General features: G+C 35.7%; 1 protein-coding gene across 1 annotated transcript in view; it reads right to left on the bottom strand.

The window, feature by feature from the left end:
- LOC145677139 (G2/mitotic-specific cyclin-B-like) overlaps positions 1-17,351 on the bottom strand; it is a 62,148-nt gene that overhangs the window by 10,346 nt on the left and 34,451 nt on the right. Inside the window, exons 5-6 of the mRNA XM_081747785.1 lie at positions 9,676-9,915; positions 3,877-3,995 (exon numbers count right to left, since the gene is read on the bottom strand). Coding sequence (XP_081603911.1) covers positions 3,877-3,995; positions 9,676-9,915 — 359 coding nt within the window. The remainder of the gene's footprint in view (positions 1-3,876; positions 3,996-9,675; positions 9,916-17,351) is intronic.

The following is a 17,351-nucleotide window of genomic DNA, read 5'->3' as shown; positions in this document are numbered from 1 at the left end:
TAAATGCTGTGAGGTGGCTACAAATTTGTTCGCAAAATATCTTTGGATTTTCGTAGATGGGACGAGTATAAAATGCTACTGTTATTATATGGCAATCACTAGGAGGAACGCTAATTTCAAATTCCAAGTATTTTTGATGGCTTTCATCTCCTCATATAGACTTCCTGTGCACCCATATGTTTTAATACAATTGCTATATTTTTCGTATATTCCAAAATATAAAAACAACACAAATACGTGACAAAATATACATAAAAATACGTAAAAGGAGTGTTTGTGTACAAACTTTTGTAAGAAACAATTGCTAATTCATTCTACTTACGAACATTTTCCAACATATTACAGGAATTTTCTATTAAATCTTTAATTTGTTCATCAATTTCATTAATTTACCTCTTTGCCGACTTGAAGGATTTCTTATTTATTTATTTTCTTCAGCTCTTCGAGTGTTGCGGTAGCTCTTTTTCTTTCTTTCAAATGATTCTTCTTAGCTTGTTTTACATTCTCCCTCTAAAGAACCTGTTTCCAGTTGCCATTTGCATTTCTTCCTGCATGCATTAGTTATTTCGAGGTAAGCAATGACAATACCTCCCTACAATGTGCAGCATCATACTAACCCAAAGGGACAATTCACACTTCTGACCAGAGTATATAAGCTTATTTATTAAAACTAAAACACAGTGTAACGGTTTCGATAATTTAACGTTATCTTCATCAGACAGTAATTCGATCTGATGAAGATAACGTTAAGTTGTCGAAACCTCACTGTGTTTTAGTTTTAATAAAGAAGTGTGTATACTCTGGTCAGAAGTGTTAATTATTCCTTTAGTGAGTTCCAGAGTCCAAGGTAGTTCTTATTCAAAGGGAAACTACGTTCAACTGAGGCGTACAACCGATTCCGGAGCTTCAAACAAATTCCTCGCTTATGATTTTAGTGTCAAACTACCTGGTTTCAATTTCCCAAGGCAGTTATGAACAATAAACAGATTTCAAACTGTCAAGGGAGATGCTCCTACCTAGGGTTGCTAGATTTTGTAAACGAAAAACTGGGACACCAATGTCAGGCTATATATAAGGTCAGGTTTTCTACTTATTTGATCAGAGTCAATTAATAACCTGTCTTTTCCCGGTTACTACTCACTATTTTCCAGTTCATTCTATACATAGTTAACACAAATTAAGCCCCACAAGGGCTGTATAAAGAATGTGAAAAGGCAAATGTAAGAACAGCTGCCTGACGTCCCTTGTTTCGAATTCCGATTTGTGTTTAACAGGTCGTAAATATTGTGCCCATTACGACACTCTCTCTCATTAATGATTGAAGAGACTTTTTCTTGGTTGCGTCATCACTGAGACGAACACTACCCTAAAAGAAATACAATACCCCAAGAAAAAATACATTTACGCTAAATTCAGAACAATAAATAAAAACAATCTCTTGAAAGATTTACTCAGGCTCTCCAAAAGTTTGGCAGAAAACAAAATCCAGTATCAAAATTAAACAAGACACACCTTTATATGTTTAACTGCCACACTTGTGCTAGAGTAAGTTGTGATGGAATTTTAGCCTGAAAATTACTTTAAAAAAAAATCTCAGATAAAGGAAAAATAAAAATCTAAAATTATTGAATGCGTGCACAACATTTTTAGAAAAATTTATCCACACATGGGAAAATATATTTAAGACAACTCAGTTCTCAGAAGAAATTGTGCTTAAGAAGACGGCAGACAGGACGAAATAGATTGTTTAAATGCAGTTAACATGCAGCGACTGAGAGAAATATCGTCATTGTTGATTCAAGTTCCAATAATGAAGCAGTTCTGCGCTGCCGATGTAAATATAAAATAATTAGTAAAGCCCGTCACAAGGAAAAAATACATTCTTTTCTATTGAGAGTGATATTTAAGGAATCATTTACGTATGTGCCCTCTTGAACAGTTATTATTTTTTATATATATATATTTTTTAACCCTCTAGGAGCTAAACTAACCATAGGAAGAAAGAATGGATGTGATTTCAAACTCCCTGTTTGTTAAGTAAAATTAATTGGTTATAGAAATCTTCCGAAAACCTTCCGTTTTTAGATGAGACATACTAGTTCTTGCGAGTTAATCTTTTTTCAGTCTGAAGAAGGAAAACCGGGACAAACAGGCGTCCCGAAAGTCTTTCTTCGGGACAGTTAATTTTGTTTTATTGAAAACCTTGGAAACTATGGGGCCTATTAAAAGCGGTTTAATGAGTAACAGATCAGTATACTTTCTATCTAAATATTCATGTTTCAGAATCCTCTGCCACCAGCAAGACTAGTTTTCTTTAGAAGAAATCTTGAGTTTTGGAGCGCATCTTTAGGTATGCACACATCAGCCATAAAATTTGTTCTGTAAGTAACGGATGGCTCTGAAACATGAATTAGAACTCCTACCTGCTTCTAAGTAATGCATTGAATCTCCTTTCATAGCTTCCATAGCTAGGACGCTTTAAAATTGAATTTTCACATTTTTGACTGCTTATACGTAAAACGAAGAGATTTTTGATCAATGTTAATATGAACTTACTTTATTTCGTGTAAGATTTAGTCAGACGTATTAGTTAACATTTTGAAATAATAAAGCTAAAGCACGAAAGCGAAACTGTATATATAGTTGCAGTTTGGACTTTGGATTGCAAGAATACAGTGAAGTGGTCAAACTAATCGAGCTGTTGCAAGTCGATTTGTACTAATATAGCATTGCTTATTCAGTTGGCTAATGGAATAGCGTTTGATCGTTAACGTGGAAATGCTACTTTTGTTATGAGATAACTGGTAACTTGAAGCAGATATTTGTTGATGAAACTTCCCTAAGGACCCGCCCTTGGAACAGCAACACCGCCAATGCAAGCATGTTGTATAGCAATCGCGTGAGTACAATCAAAAAGTAATACAGAGCGCCAGAGGACATAACTGAAGTCCAACTATTATTCTTTCTCAATTTATACAAGTTATTTATAAAAAGAAAAGTTAATTGCCAAAACAATATATCAAAGTTAAATTTCAAAAGCCACTAAACAATAGGTTTCGTATAACTTGTAAAAAATCAAAAGCAAAGTATTTAGTTTTATTATTGTAATGCCGCCTCCAATACAGTGTTTATAATTTTTTTAGTGTTTATAATTTTTTTCTATTACAAAAATATAAAATCCAATAATAATTGCATTTCAATCCAATGTCATCTTTTTCTCTCAAAGATTGTCACAAAGTTCATTTTAAGTAATAACGTGATTTATAGGTTGTTAAAAGTTTAAGTCAGTTATTCTCTTTACTATTTTATTTTTTTAATATGTGGTGTTAAGGACAGAACTCCCGTCTTTTACCTGATATTCACTTTTCGGCTGGAATAGGTTGTGGATGGAAACAGTCGGGGGAAACTACTGGCTAACAGTGCACCGAAAAAATAATTTATAGGAGACAAATTCAGCAGTTTATGGGTAATCTAATTAGCCCATATCTAGCATAAGCGATGGTGACGAAATGGAGTGTTACTAAACAACTGTTTACTATGGAAACGAATCAAATAGTTTTTGCACTTCAAATATAAAAAGTGTTTTCTGCGAAAACCCATTAATTAGTACGGATGTACTTCACAGTCATTAGGAAAGGTATACTGATATTGACATTTGAATATGTACGAATCAAAATTGCCATTCCGTAAAGAACCAGTTTTTTTTTTTTCCCTTCCTTTAAAACTAAAGATATTGCAAGCTTACTTTATATGAAATTAAAGAGATATTTGAAAGCTTAAATTCTACATTTCCTTTCGCTATAACATCTTTCTAAGTAATTTACAGCAATTCCTGATAAAGCTCAGTTTTCCTTTTAAAGATACTTTTTTCCTTACCCCAAAGCCAAACACAGTCCAGCAGCTGCAATTTCAGATGGCTTACAATGGCACAAGTCGTAATGAAGAAGGCTCATTTCTGCGAAATATTTGGCAAGAATGTGTGTGGTCGGTTCAATCTAGAAGAAAGAAATGATCACAAACATGTATACATAAATTCAATCTCTGTAGACAAAGAACTAATTTCTTTTTCTTACAATCAACCTACATACTAAAAGTTAAATTTGTATTTTTAGTCTAAATTGTTTCTAGTACTTTAGTGTCTGTCAACTGAGACAACTGCATTCTGTACGTTGGCAAAAATTAAACTGACAATCTCTCTAGAAATATCACCTAGCATTATCCTGATTATCGTACAGGAAGAAGACGACCGACCTAAACATGACTAACATTCTGATTTCCCTACAGTAAAACTGAAATTAGCTATTACAATGACTTCGCTAGATTTGTTTAACAACAAATACTTAAGTACGTTCGCAGTGAAAAGCTGGGTTAAAATTCTATCTGAACGTGCAATGCTCCGCTTCTCTTTGTACGTGCGGAGACAAATCGGTCTAGCATAGTATAAAGATTCCCCAAATGATTTCTTAACTGTGCAACAGATGAAAGTACCTCCCACAACGGTGAAAGTACCTCCGTTATTAGTGAAGGATTATGATAGGGTCCAAATGAGTCTAAATCCAAATTTGGTCAACTTGGAAAAGTAGGGGTTAAAGGTAGGAAGGCGACAGAAATGGAGATTTCTCAAAAGACTACTTAATGAATGACGCTAAACATACATAATTTTAAGATTACTTCGAATTACAATTTACTACCTATATACGTGTGTGTGTGGGGGGGAAGGGGGGCTAAAATAAGCTATAAAAATAATCGTTAAACAATACAACTCATATATATATATATATAGGAGTTGAACATGTATAACACATAGTTGTCGGAATTTTCCTCAGTCCCCTAAAATAAAATAATCTCGGGAAGAGTAAAACTCATATAAAAAAAATCCAACTAATAAAACCCAAAAACGCACCTCCGAAAATATACTTCAAACTCCGATTCAAATGATAACCTTAATATGATCATAACTGGTTTCTTCAATCATGCTTCTCAGGACACGCTTAATTTCAAAATTGGCTTTAAATACACATCTATCAAAAGGAGATCTCCAGAACATATTATATATATATGAGAATTACCCTTAACGAATTTAGTTCGCGTTCGATCAAATTCGTTATAAGGGGTTCAGCTGTAATCTGGAGCAAAAAGCAATGCAACTACGTTCTCTCTGTTTCTGTAGTACATACTCGTGTGTTAGTACAAACAAATAAAATGTATCTGCAGTGTCAGTTACTTACAAATCGAAAACGCTTCATTTAGAAAAGGATTTCTCAACACTACATTTGGATAATTTCACACATACAAACGAAGAAAACGTCGGAAACATTTTCTCGTTTGATAATTGTAAGTGCACGAATCATTTATTTTTTTATTTTTGTAATATCATAATTTGAATCAGACATTACAAACTCTTAACAAGTTGAAACTTAGCATGGTTGTAGCTTTCCGGGACTAACCCACAGAAAAATTGCCGAAAGTGAATATTTTTAATTTTTAGGAGATCTAAAGGGGGGATGAAATTCCCATGTTATTTAAATGGGTCTTCTTTTTATTTTCTTATTTTATTTTATTTTTTATTTTTTTTTTACTTATAATCTCATGTTTTAAGTACTTGGAATTGGAATAATAATTTGAAATTTGATATGCTTGTACGTTTTCTATAGAATTATTTAACAAAATCACTAAAAGTAAAAATTTCCAACTTTAAAGTGGTTTTATGGGAAACTGAAAAATCTTTCCCATGTTATTTATATGAGACATCTACACCCCTAAATGTTTAGGCTAGGCACTTCCGGCAGGATTAGAACGATGAAATTTGGCATGATTGTAGCCTTCCCGGACCAACCGACAGCAAAATTGCCAAAAGTAAATATTTTTAGTTTTTAAGGGGTCTAAAGGGCGAATTAAGAAATTTCCATGTTATTTAAAAGGGTGTTTTCTTGGGATACAAAATCTTATCTTTTAGATACTTGAAATACAAAAAGAAACTTAAAATCTCGTAGAATTGTGGGTAAAAGAGAGGTGAGGCCCTAGGCCGAGTAAACACGGGAAACAGGGGGCGAAGCCCCCAGCTGGGCCAAATTCAGGAAATGTTAAGAGCAAATGCACGTAATCCACTCTTGATCCAAAGATTGATATATAAGAGATGCGAGGCCGTAGGCCGAGCAAACGTTGGGGTTTGGAGGAGGGGTCCCCAGTTAGCCAAGGGCTAGTCTACTACTAAAATCGTTCATAAATAATTATTTTAAGTGGGATAAGACAAAATTTATTATATTTTCCAGGAAAAAAATCTATACCACGATCATGTTGACTGGTCTAGTTATCACATATAAAATTGAAATACTGCATACGAATTGTTTTAAAAACAAAAGTTGGATATATTACAATATTTAATCTTGTCTCGTTAAACATAAAATGAAATACAATACAGCATTTGATAGAAATAAAGGCTCGAATATGAATTCGTTATCAGGATAATTTCCTCTTCTAATATTTTTCCCAATTAGTTGGAATCGGCTTCTCGAATCGCTGTCCTCTAGTTGTTTCTACCTTGTATCATATCCGACACTGCACCACAACATTCTTAACACAATTTCCCCACTTCTTTGGCCGGCTTCGGACTAGTTTCCCATTCACTTCTATACCATCTGCTAGGGGAGTTACGTATTTCAAAGGTAGTCTACTCACATGCCCATCAGGATAAATGTTAATATCGAATTTTAGCTGAGATGCTTTAAAATCACTAAAAGATAATAGATCGTAGACAATTTTAAAAACAAGATGTTAAACAATGTACTTCAGTAACCAAACAGCAATTCTCTGATCCTCGGTTTACGAAACCAAATTGCTACACATATTTTGAAAGTGATGAAGATCGCTACTACAATGTTTAAAAACTGATTATTATCAGTGCCAAACACGTAAAATGTCATCAAAAAAGTGGATACAAAATGCCTCCTCACTTTCCTGATCTAACAGCATGTGAGCCAGCGTTTCTCAAACATTTTACAGTTGGGAACCATTTTTATCAGTCAGGCTGTTTCATGGACCACTCCAATCTTGTCCCGTACGAAAACAAAGTTATTTTTTCTTTAATATTTTGAGCATATACCAATATAATTATATTTTTAAAAGACTATTAATTAAAATTGCCTTAATTTGACATTTGTATTAACAGAAGAAAATACATATTAGCTTTTCTTTTTAAAATAACTGAGGGCTATCAAGATTAATTTATAATAATTCATCTATATAAGCTACTACGATTTGTGTAATATATACACCTGAGATTCTCAACTATATCGTGATATTAAATTCACTTGAATTCTATTATTTATTTATTTTAATTTTTAAATAAACTAATGTTCAATCTAAGAGAATCACAAGGGCATACCTCAGGAATTACTTATGTTCTCCAGACTAGTTTGTGAAACGCTTCATTGAAATAACTTTTTTGTGATATTCTATTATTAGATATTGCTGATTTCAAGTTAAGAATTGGAGCCGTTATTTATAAAATTGACACAATCATACTGGGAATAAATAAGATGAGTTGGATTAGAGAGTCGACATTTATCGGGTCATCAATAGAGTTTACATTTAAGCATTTGCGTGCTGTGACCTGCTCCAATCACAGCTGTGGAATACCTTAGTATACCAAATTCAAAATATTTCAATCATTTACGAAACTATGCATTTCTCTCTCGACTTTTAAGCTGTATATAACTAAAGATTAGTAAATTGCATGTACAAAATACATTGCCATAGACTCTCGTCAGTTACAACACGAGGAAGACAAAAAATTGGGTCAAGATGGGTCAAGCATGGCTTATATCGATACCATTTGTTTCCGGCGCGTTCCAAAGAAATATGCTCCATACAGAACTTACGGTGGCAAATATTTAGTTCTAACTATAAACATTATAATGGAATTTTAATTTTTGTCTAAATATCCAAAACAAGAAACTTTTAAACGAGTAAACTGATCGAAAATAAGGAAGCTTATTACGCGAAAACAAACGACTTACACAGTGTGGCAATTTAAAATAGAGACTGATACTGTAGAGCGAGAGCGAGAGAGAGAGAGAGAGAGAGAAAGTGAACATTGAATGATCTAAGGTAGGAAACTTTCTAAGTACGACCCTAAATCATTGCGCCCTGGCCATCAGTGCATAAAGAATTGCTGGTAGTCCTTTTGTGGAATGATGTTACAGACAGACTTGAGTTTAGTTTAGGAAATAGAAAATCACACGGGGAAAGATCTGGAAAATAAGGAGGGTTGGACAACACATACATCGCCTTCTGGGATGAAGAGTTGCACAATCACTGCCCTGTGACTTGGAGCATTATCATGAAGACGACGCCATTGAACATCACCCCGATACTAGGGGCTTAAATATACAATTTCGTTGCAGTAACCGCTTCAATAGCTCATGGTAAAATGAGACATTAACTGTCTGTCCTGTAGGCAAAAATCCCATATGCACAATGCCCTTACTATCATTTTTTTAAAATTGATTTTGGATATTGATTGACGCAGGAAATTTCTACTCTGACGTTTTGTCGACTGGTCATAACTGAAAAACCTATGCCTTATCCCCAGTCACGATATTCAGAAGAAAGTTAGGGTCCATATTGGCGGTGGCAATCAATTCTTTGCAGTGATCAACCCTGTCCTTTTGTTGGTTATTTAAGAAATTAGGCACAAGACTAGCACAGACCTTTTCCTTGTTAAGATTTGGTTATTATTTGCCGCACAGTTTCCTTATTCACGTGTAATTCCTCAGTAAGGGCTTGCAGTGTCACATTTCGGTCTTCCGTGATAAATGTTCTCGATGTCCTTGATGAGCCCGCATGTTAGTGGTCTTCCTCCCTGAAACGCTTATGCTATGCAAATAGATGTGCACGGGATAAAAAAGTGGCCCCATACACTTGTTGCAACATTTGACAAGTTTTTGTAGCAGTTTTATCCAGACGCCTACAAAACTCGATGTTCGCTCTTTGTTCTATGTTGAACTCTCGACACAGTTTAGCAACCTGTCTACACTCACCACGTCTACATATACAACTGTCCGTCAAGATCGATGAACTTGGTATCAGTTACTCATGAAATATTCCTTTTTTGTTTGCACCAAAGCTCACTTGCACAGCTACGCTACATGTTGAGAGGAAAAAAAAAAAGTCAATCTCGATTTGAAGTTGCCGCACTATGTTGGTCTATGCTTTCTTCACCTAGCAGTCACACCATTTAGAATTAAAACATTAACTTTTGACTCAATGTACCTTGGTTATTACTGGAAGGGACAAAATTACTTCATCCATACTTCAGGAAAGCATCTATTCAGAAACAGGAGGAAAAAACAAGTTCTTTACCAACCCAGGATAAAGTTTGTTTATCATTCATGTTGTATACACGCTCGGATTGTGTGTGAACTTAATTCCTGCAACTATTCAAAGGCAATCCAAGAACAACAATCTCTCTTTATATAATACACGTAAGCGATTCCGACGCACAGAAGCTTTAATATGATGGTTCATCTCATATTTAACAAAGGAGACACTTAACTTGAACAGTAAAACGCAAGTAGTTTAAGTATATGTAATATTGCAAATATATTAACTGAGAAACGCAAGTAGTTTATGTATATGTAATATTGCAAATATATTCACTAAGAAACTACTTACCTGGCCAACTTTGCTGTTTCTTCTTAGAAATGCTATAGTAGTTGGTTTCCCGATTTCGAAGTTCAAACTCTTGCACATAGCTCTTTCCATATTAATAATATCAGTTAAGCTATAAGCGTCTGCAGTAAGATATATAAAGTCACGAAGTTCAGGAATGTACATTTCTTCGTATTTACTGGCAATAACCATCGCTACCACTCCTATTAACTGCAGTTCTTTTTTCGATACATTCCTGTTTGCCTAAAGAAAGAAATGTTTATCAGAAAAAAAGTTTAAAAAATTACACTGAATGAGAGTCCTTAGGTAATATCGCCAACTCCCTCCCAATATTAAAATCACCAGTACAAATTTCTAAATCTGTATAGAAAAAGTAGAAAATTGAAAACAAATGAGTAACTGCTAATTTTGTATATCAAATTTTTAAAAAATATATCTAAGAGGTGCACAGTGAAATCTGCAGTAGCTATTCTATACAGATTTTGAAGAGCTGAATTCAAAAATGACATTTTAATTATTCTTTATTAGTTCCTTTCCATGTTTCCATGCTATGCAAGGTGTTCTACAAAGTGGAACCTTGAAAATTAAATAATTAAATAATAATTAAGTAAATTGTAGTGACAGTATTTATGTGTAAGATGGATCGACAGAAATTGTCTGATGATTTGCTGCCTTGCTAGAACATGTTAATTCTGATGGTGGCAGTGATTGTATTGAAACGGATAGTAAAGTTGATCACGTTAGTGTAGGAAGTGAAGAGTCCGACGAAGTAGGTCTTGACAGTGACGAAAGTGACAATGACGAGAGTCCTAAACTATGTAATGTGGGTAATTCTTTCTTTGGAAGAGACGGTAGTGTATGGAGTAAAGAACCTCCATTGAAAGAAAATATCCCTAAACATAAAATCACAATGAATGAAGTGAAATTGCCCCCTTTTAAAGTTGTTGAAAACTCCGGCTGATTCTTTTGGACTGTACATTTCGGACGATGTAATAAATATAATAGTGAAATATACAAATACTATGGCTGAGAAAGTTTGTGCTTCGGGAAGTCCTACAGTTCGTTCAAAGCTATGTGAATGTTTTGAAATAAAGGCTCTCGTTGGGCTGTTTATCGGGGCTGCACATGTGAAAAGTAATTACTCAAATCCAAGGATATTATATAGAGTCGCTTATATGGACCACCTACATTTTGAGCAAAAATGGAGCTGAAAAGATTCGTTGATCTCATGATAAAGTTTGATGATGCACCAACCAGAAGAGAAAAAGATAAATTTGCAGCCTTCAGAGGTTTGTGGGAGGTAGTAAATGTTAACCAAGGGAAGTTTTATCTACCCGGAGAGAGTCCCATAGTTGACGAGCAACTAGTGCCATTCAGAGGAAAGTGTGGGTTTCGACAGTATATAAAGGTCGAAGCCAAACAAATATGATTTTTTTTTTGGGGGGGGGGGGGGGGAGGATTCTAAGACGGTGTATCCATTGAAACTCATACATTACCTTCAGAAAAATAAGACAGGGTTGCCACAAAATTTTTAAAATCATTTTCCATGACTTTCCAGCTGTTTTGTACTTATTTTCCATGACCGTTAGATGAAAAATTAAAATAATACATATATATATTTTTTAAAGACCTGCACCATCCCCATTGCCGCCCAACGCACACCTTATTTATTTTATTTCTTTTGTACACTTTAAAAAATATATTTACATGCATATAACTTTGGATATAATATGTTTTGTGAGAAAGAAAGAAAACTATCACTATGCAGTCTAAATGATTCGTTAAGTATGTGTTTTAACATGCGTTTAAAGAATAACAATGATTCCCTTTTCTGGATACAATAAGTTTTGTTTGAGAGCAAGATAAATTATTGTCTTGAATGCTCACTATGAAACCTAAATGATTCGTTAAGTATATGTTTAACATGCGATTTAAACAACAATAATTCACTTCCCTGGATACAATAAGTTTTGTGTGAGTGCAAGAAAAAATCTTGTCTTGAATGCTCACTATGAAGTCTAAATGATTTGTTGTGTGTTAAGTAATTTGTTATGAATAACAGTGGTTCACTTTTTCCCTTCGTTCTCAAACCGTCGGATTTTCTCTGCAACTGCTTCCTCTTCTATCTGGGCTTTCATCCTAATGAACTTTTTCCTCTTCTTGCAGTTTCTGTAGTTCCTTTGCAATTTTAAGTTTGTCATTTTTCTCTTTCTTTTCCTCTGTCTTGCTGCTCGAACAGATCCCAACATTTTACTTGTAATGGTTACATGTTCTCTGCCACCGTGAAACTGAATGGCCTCAAACAGTTCTCTGTGCTATGATACTGAACTCCTGATTCTCAACTATGAAGTCTTTGTTGATCGAAATTCCAGACTCTACAGATGCGTTACCATGTGAAACAATTAACGCGAGCTTTACAACTTGCCACAATTTAGCATACTTTTTATCCTGAAGAATACGTACATAGAAATCATCTAATCGCTGTAGTTTGTTAGCATGTTCTTCAAAGAACTGTTTGCCTCAAAACAGTTGAAAATATTGATGTTTTGCCTTCTTTGCAACACTTCCACTTATTCTGTTTAAACTCGAGAGTCTCTTAAGGAAAACATTTGCTCTAGATTTCCCTACCTCTGGTTCGTTCATTATAATTGCTGGATCAAAACAAGACGTTCCTTTTACTTCAGGATATTGAAAGGGGCATCTCTCTTTCAACTTGTCCACCATTTTCATGAGAAATGTCCTACACTCATTCCGAAACTGTAAAACACTGACAACTTTTTCACCTTTGACTTCTTTTAAAAACTTTTCACACTCGAATCCAATGTCTACTTTGGAGGCAAGAAGCAAGGCATCTGACTCTTTATCCATATGTACAGCATACAGCTGCTTGACAGTAGTAGCTTCTTCCATTACTTTTGGTTTGACAAACTCGAGCCATGAGGACCCTCAACAGATGCAAAAGCTCTCCATACAAATATGGAGAGAGAATCCGAAGTCTAGAATCTTCTCAAAAAGCCTTGGCAATCACATGAGATGGTCTTAAACTCAATTTACATTTCAAAAAGAGGTCCCGCATGTGCTGAGTAACCCTTTTGTATGGCTCAGAATTTAATGGTTTTGTTTCATGAATGTACTTTTTTTTACATCCTCAAATATTTGCAATGCCCTTTCAGTGCAATTTTCATTTTCCAGGCATCTTGTAGCGCAATACTTCATAGGGAACATTGAACTACCCGTAACTGCTGTATATTCCCCACGTCTTGCTGGTGAGTTATTAAAAATATAGTACAAATCTCTCAGAAATAAGTTCATCTTCTAACCAACTCCTCGCATTCCAGTACCAATACACCCATGAATGACATGTAACCCACAAACGCCAATAACAAATAGCTGCTTTCCATGTGGATCTTCTGCAAACATATTCTCTTTCAGTTTCTTCAAGAAACTCAAGTTCACATTAGGTCCGTCCATGGATACTTACAACACACTTCTTGGTAGATATGCTATGCCACGCGTATAGGCTCCCAGAATGTCACCTGCTGAGGTTCCATTCAAAAATATGCTCTTCAAGTACTGTATACACAAGGTTCCTGTTAGTGTCGAAATATCTAATACACAGATCTAACTGAGTCTTTTGGACATTATTCAAGGCTTCGTCAAAACAAATCACAAAGTCCTCACAGCATCTCATCTGTCTTTCAGTTCAGTATCAAAGAATGGAGCTAGGCCATGATTTATAACATACGAACACTTTGTTCTACCCAGTTGAAATTTGCTGGCAATTGCACTATCATGAAACATGGATCTGAAATCGTCACCAATCTTTTTACAGGAGTTACGACACAATTTATCTTTAACTACTTTCAAAACTCATCGGATTTCCGCAGAATTTATATCAGCACGCGCAACACTTCACAAAACGTTGTGCGAGTTTGTGTCACTGGTAGGTGTCGAAGGACCTTGAACTGCACTTTGTTCAGCACTGTTTTCACCACTGTTGCAGTTAGTCTTGGATTTGAAAAAAGTTCCTATTGTCGGCTGTGATGACTTGAGAAGAAGCATCTTTTGGTAACCCAATCCCTTTGCATAGGATGTGATTGCTGCTATTCCCATGTTAGATAAGAACACGTCCTTTTTGCACAGGCTGCAATACGCATGATGTATGTCCTCTGATTTCTTCAGCCATCCAACAAATGCAGGATATAATGACTGTTCCAGCCACTGGTTGCTGAATGTAGTTTTTTTTTTTTTATTTATTTTTTTGGTTCCATTGTGATGTTACTCAAAAATACAACAAATAAAACATTAAGTTAATCATTCTGAAAAAAGATATTATGTGAAACAATAGCAAAATAATTAAAAAGATATTTTTTTTTTCAGAACTGTCAAAGCTAAAATTAAATAAAAATATTTATTATAGCAATAACATTTCCATATCACAGCGATCTCTTCGTCGTGAACACCCCCTAGCCCTTATATGCATTACAACATTAACCCTCAGCAAAACAGCAAGTCATATTACTTCTTCTGTCATCAGGGCTGTTGGTATGTTGTAATTTCAAGAAGACTCATTATTGTCACAAACAAAAACTATGTACTACTACCATTACTAAGATACCCACTTAGTCTGTGAAAAAGTATTAAAACAGCAAAATAATTTAAAACATACATCTTCAAACAATTTTCCATGACTTTCATCCCTTTTGACCTTGTTTCCATGACTTCCCTGACCACTTTCAAATTCCATGACTTTCCCGGTCTGTGGCAACCCTGAAATACCTTGCGTAGTCTAGGGTTAAGATCGACCATGCAGCAATTATACAATTAGATGGTAGACGTACACTGATAGGAGAGTGGTACATTACTTATTACCTTCCGAGTGCCTTTGAAGCTTGGAAATCTGGCTACCAAAAGATCCTACCGTTTTAATATCTTCTTAACGACAATACACGGCCACACACAGCTGCGAAAATTTCAGAATTTTCACAGGAAAGTAGAGTCCGTATTTTACCGCATCTGGCTTCTCTCCAGATTTAGCTCTATGTGACCTCTTACCAAGTATTAAGATAGAACTTCGAGGACGTCGCTTGCAAACAACTGAACTGGCTATTTTCTCGTGTCTGATACGATGAACTTCTTTCACAAGTTTTCTTAGTGCTGCGATATTTTTATCCGTGACTGTGGTGCTACAGCGCCCAGAGTGAGGCTCGTGTCATGTTTTTCGGACGCGTTTAAATTTTGCGAACCAATTAAAAACGTTGCACGTGAAAGGCCAGAGCCCCCGAGACACTTTCCTGAATGAGCATGGCACTGCTCTTGCGTTAAACCCTACTAAAAAGCATAGAAGTTTATTGCACGCAAACCACATCGCTCGAGCTCTATTGTTGCAGACTGACAGGTTCAAATCAACCTATACTTCCAACCCTCTGTTCTGTGTTTTTCCTTTTCTTAGTTCTTTCCCTCTCTACTTGATAAGACGATTTAACGAAATAACTCATTACAGTGTACTCGTACTTCCTTTTAGTATGTGTGCGATTATATCTCAGCTTTTTTCTAGTATAATGGACATTTTCACTTATTATTTTTTTACTGCTATAAAATAATACTTTAGAGCTAGCTGATTACCGGAAGCATTTCCTCTCGCTCATGTGTTGACTAGCTGGTCGAAATTTAAAAAAAAAAATGAAATCAAATTAAATCTGAGTTATACGTCCCACAGTTATGCCGGCTAGGCTAAAGAAGACGGTGATGATTAGAAATCAATGAAATGGTGGAATAAAGAAAGTGGGAGGAAACGGGAGAACCTCGAGGAATCCCACGTACACGGTGTTTGCCCACCACGAAGTTCACTTGGCGCGAGCTGGGATCGAACCAGGGCACAGTGGGACAGAATTGTAAATTCCTGGCCAAAAATAAAGAAATTAGAAATTCAAGGGGACATGTACTTTCACTGTTACGTGAAACGTAAATAGTCAGTGCATTATATACTGGAATAATTTTGCATTATAGAAAATGCTACTATATTTTCCATAGGATTAAAGTTCGGCCAGTTTTAGAACCTATTTTACGTTATTTTTGATCACAAACTTTTAATTTCAAATTGACCAAAGTCATATAATTGTGCAAAATAATTCCATTCGGCAGAAAGTACATCACAGTATGTAGTTTGCTACAACATCCATTGTTTTCATCTTTGTGCATATTGCATGTGGAACTATGACCTCAAAGAAATAGCTAAATTTCCTTCAGTATAAATGACATTCGGAGGGTTTAAAAAAAAAAAAAAAAAAAAGTACCACTAGTTCCACAGCGGCCATTACCCTGGAAGACACAGCAAGGTGTGTTGGATATGACATAAGATAAAATGCCGATACACACCGGTTTGCAAATTACGAAATAAAACGTCTTGAAAGTCGCTCTGTTTTGTGGATGGCTGCCGCGCTGCGGGCCAATACCTTTTTTTCATTTACATTGCAACGATTGACTGTCAAACAATTATAATGCACAGGCCTACAGAATATATTTTATGCATTGTTTTTCCTCTTTGGAGCCATCCGACAGTAGAAACAAATATAAAGTGAAGCGGAGAAAGTGTACGAAACCGCCTGATTATATGATGTAATATGCACTGAATATGATATTGTTTTAAAATTAGTTATGTTAAAGTACAGCAGTCAAAAGTCACCACATCATCAGGGTAAGAAGTACAAATAGCACACAAATTAGTAATAACTATGGTGGACGGAAACATTTGTATCACTGTGACAGAAACAACGTCCACTTTGAGGTGTTAGTGTGATCGGCGACATCCAGTTCTCTTAACGATATTGACACTTGTCTGAAGAGGACTGTGGATCAGAGGACGTTTGAATTTGGACTATCTATTATCCACGCACGCATCAGGTTCATGGAGTTTATTTTAAACCTGCCCTACAAGCTGGAGGTGAAGTGGAAAATCACAAATTCTAACGAGGCCAAAATAAACAAAAGAAAACTCACAATTCAGAAGTGCTTCCGGAAGAACTGGGCTTGTGGGTGGACACACCAAAACTAGGAGGTTCAGGGAATATGAATGACGGAAGTACAGCACGTCGTTTTCCCGGATCCAGCAACAACAGCGCGGATAACAAAAGTAGATGAGAGACTCATCACACAGTTTGGGACTATTTTGTAAGCTCTTTCTAGCGGGTATGAAATCGACCACAATTTGTTCGACACTTACGCTGTCGAAACAGTTAAATTATATGTTTCTCTGTACCACTCGAATTACATGTCCATCACTGCACATAAAATTCTGATCGACGACCCTTCTATCATATCAGCTACTCTGATCCCAATCGGCCAGCTATCTGAGGAGACTCAGGAGTCGCGACATAAAGACATCAAGGCGTTTCGTGAATATAACACGCGAAAAGTATCTCGAGTGGCCACCATGGAAGACTTGTTTCTGAGGCTGCTTCTCACATCAGATACTATCATCTCGTCCATACGGAAACTGCCAAGAAGGAAGAACTCTAGTGCGATGTCACAGGAGGTTTTGGGACTGCTTACTGCACCTGGAGGCTAGTGCTGTCGACACCGGTAGTGACAGCGAGGTCAATGTGTGATACACCATATGTACAATGTTCCATAAGTCAAGTGCTGCATGGTTCGTAGGTAATTTGCTTTAAACAACACTC

The sequence above is a fragment of the Thermobia domestica genome, chromosome 2, assembly GCF_964235325.1.
Source record: "Thermobia domestica chromosome 2, izTheDome1.hap1.1, whole genome shotgun sequence".
In the NCBI taxonomy this organism is placed as follows: Eukaryota; Metazoa; Arthropoda; class Insecta; order Zygentoma; family Lepismatidae; genus Thermobia; species Thermobia domestica.
The sequence above is the reverse complement of the archived record's forward strand: the minus strand, read 5'-3'. Positions and strand labels throughout refer to the sequence as shown.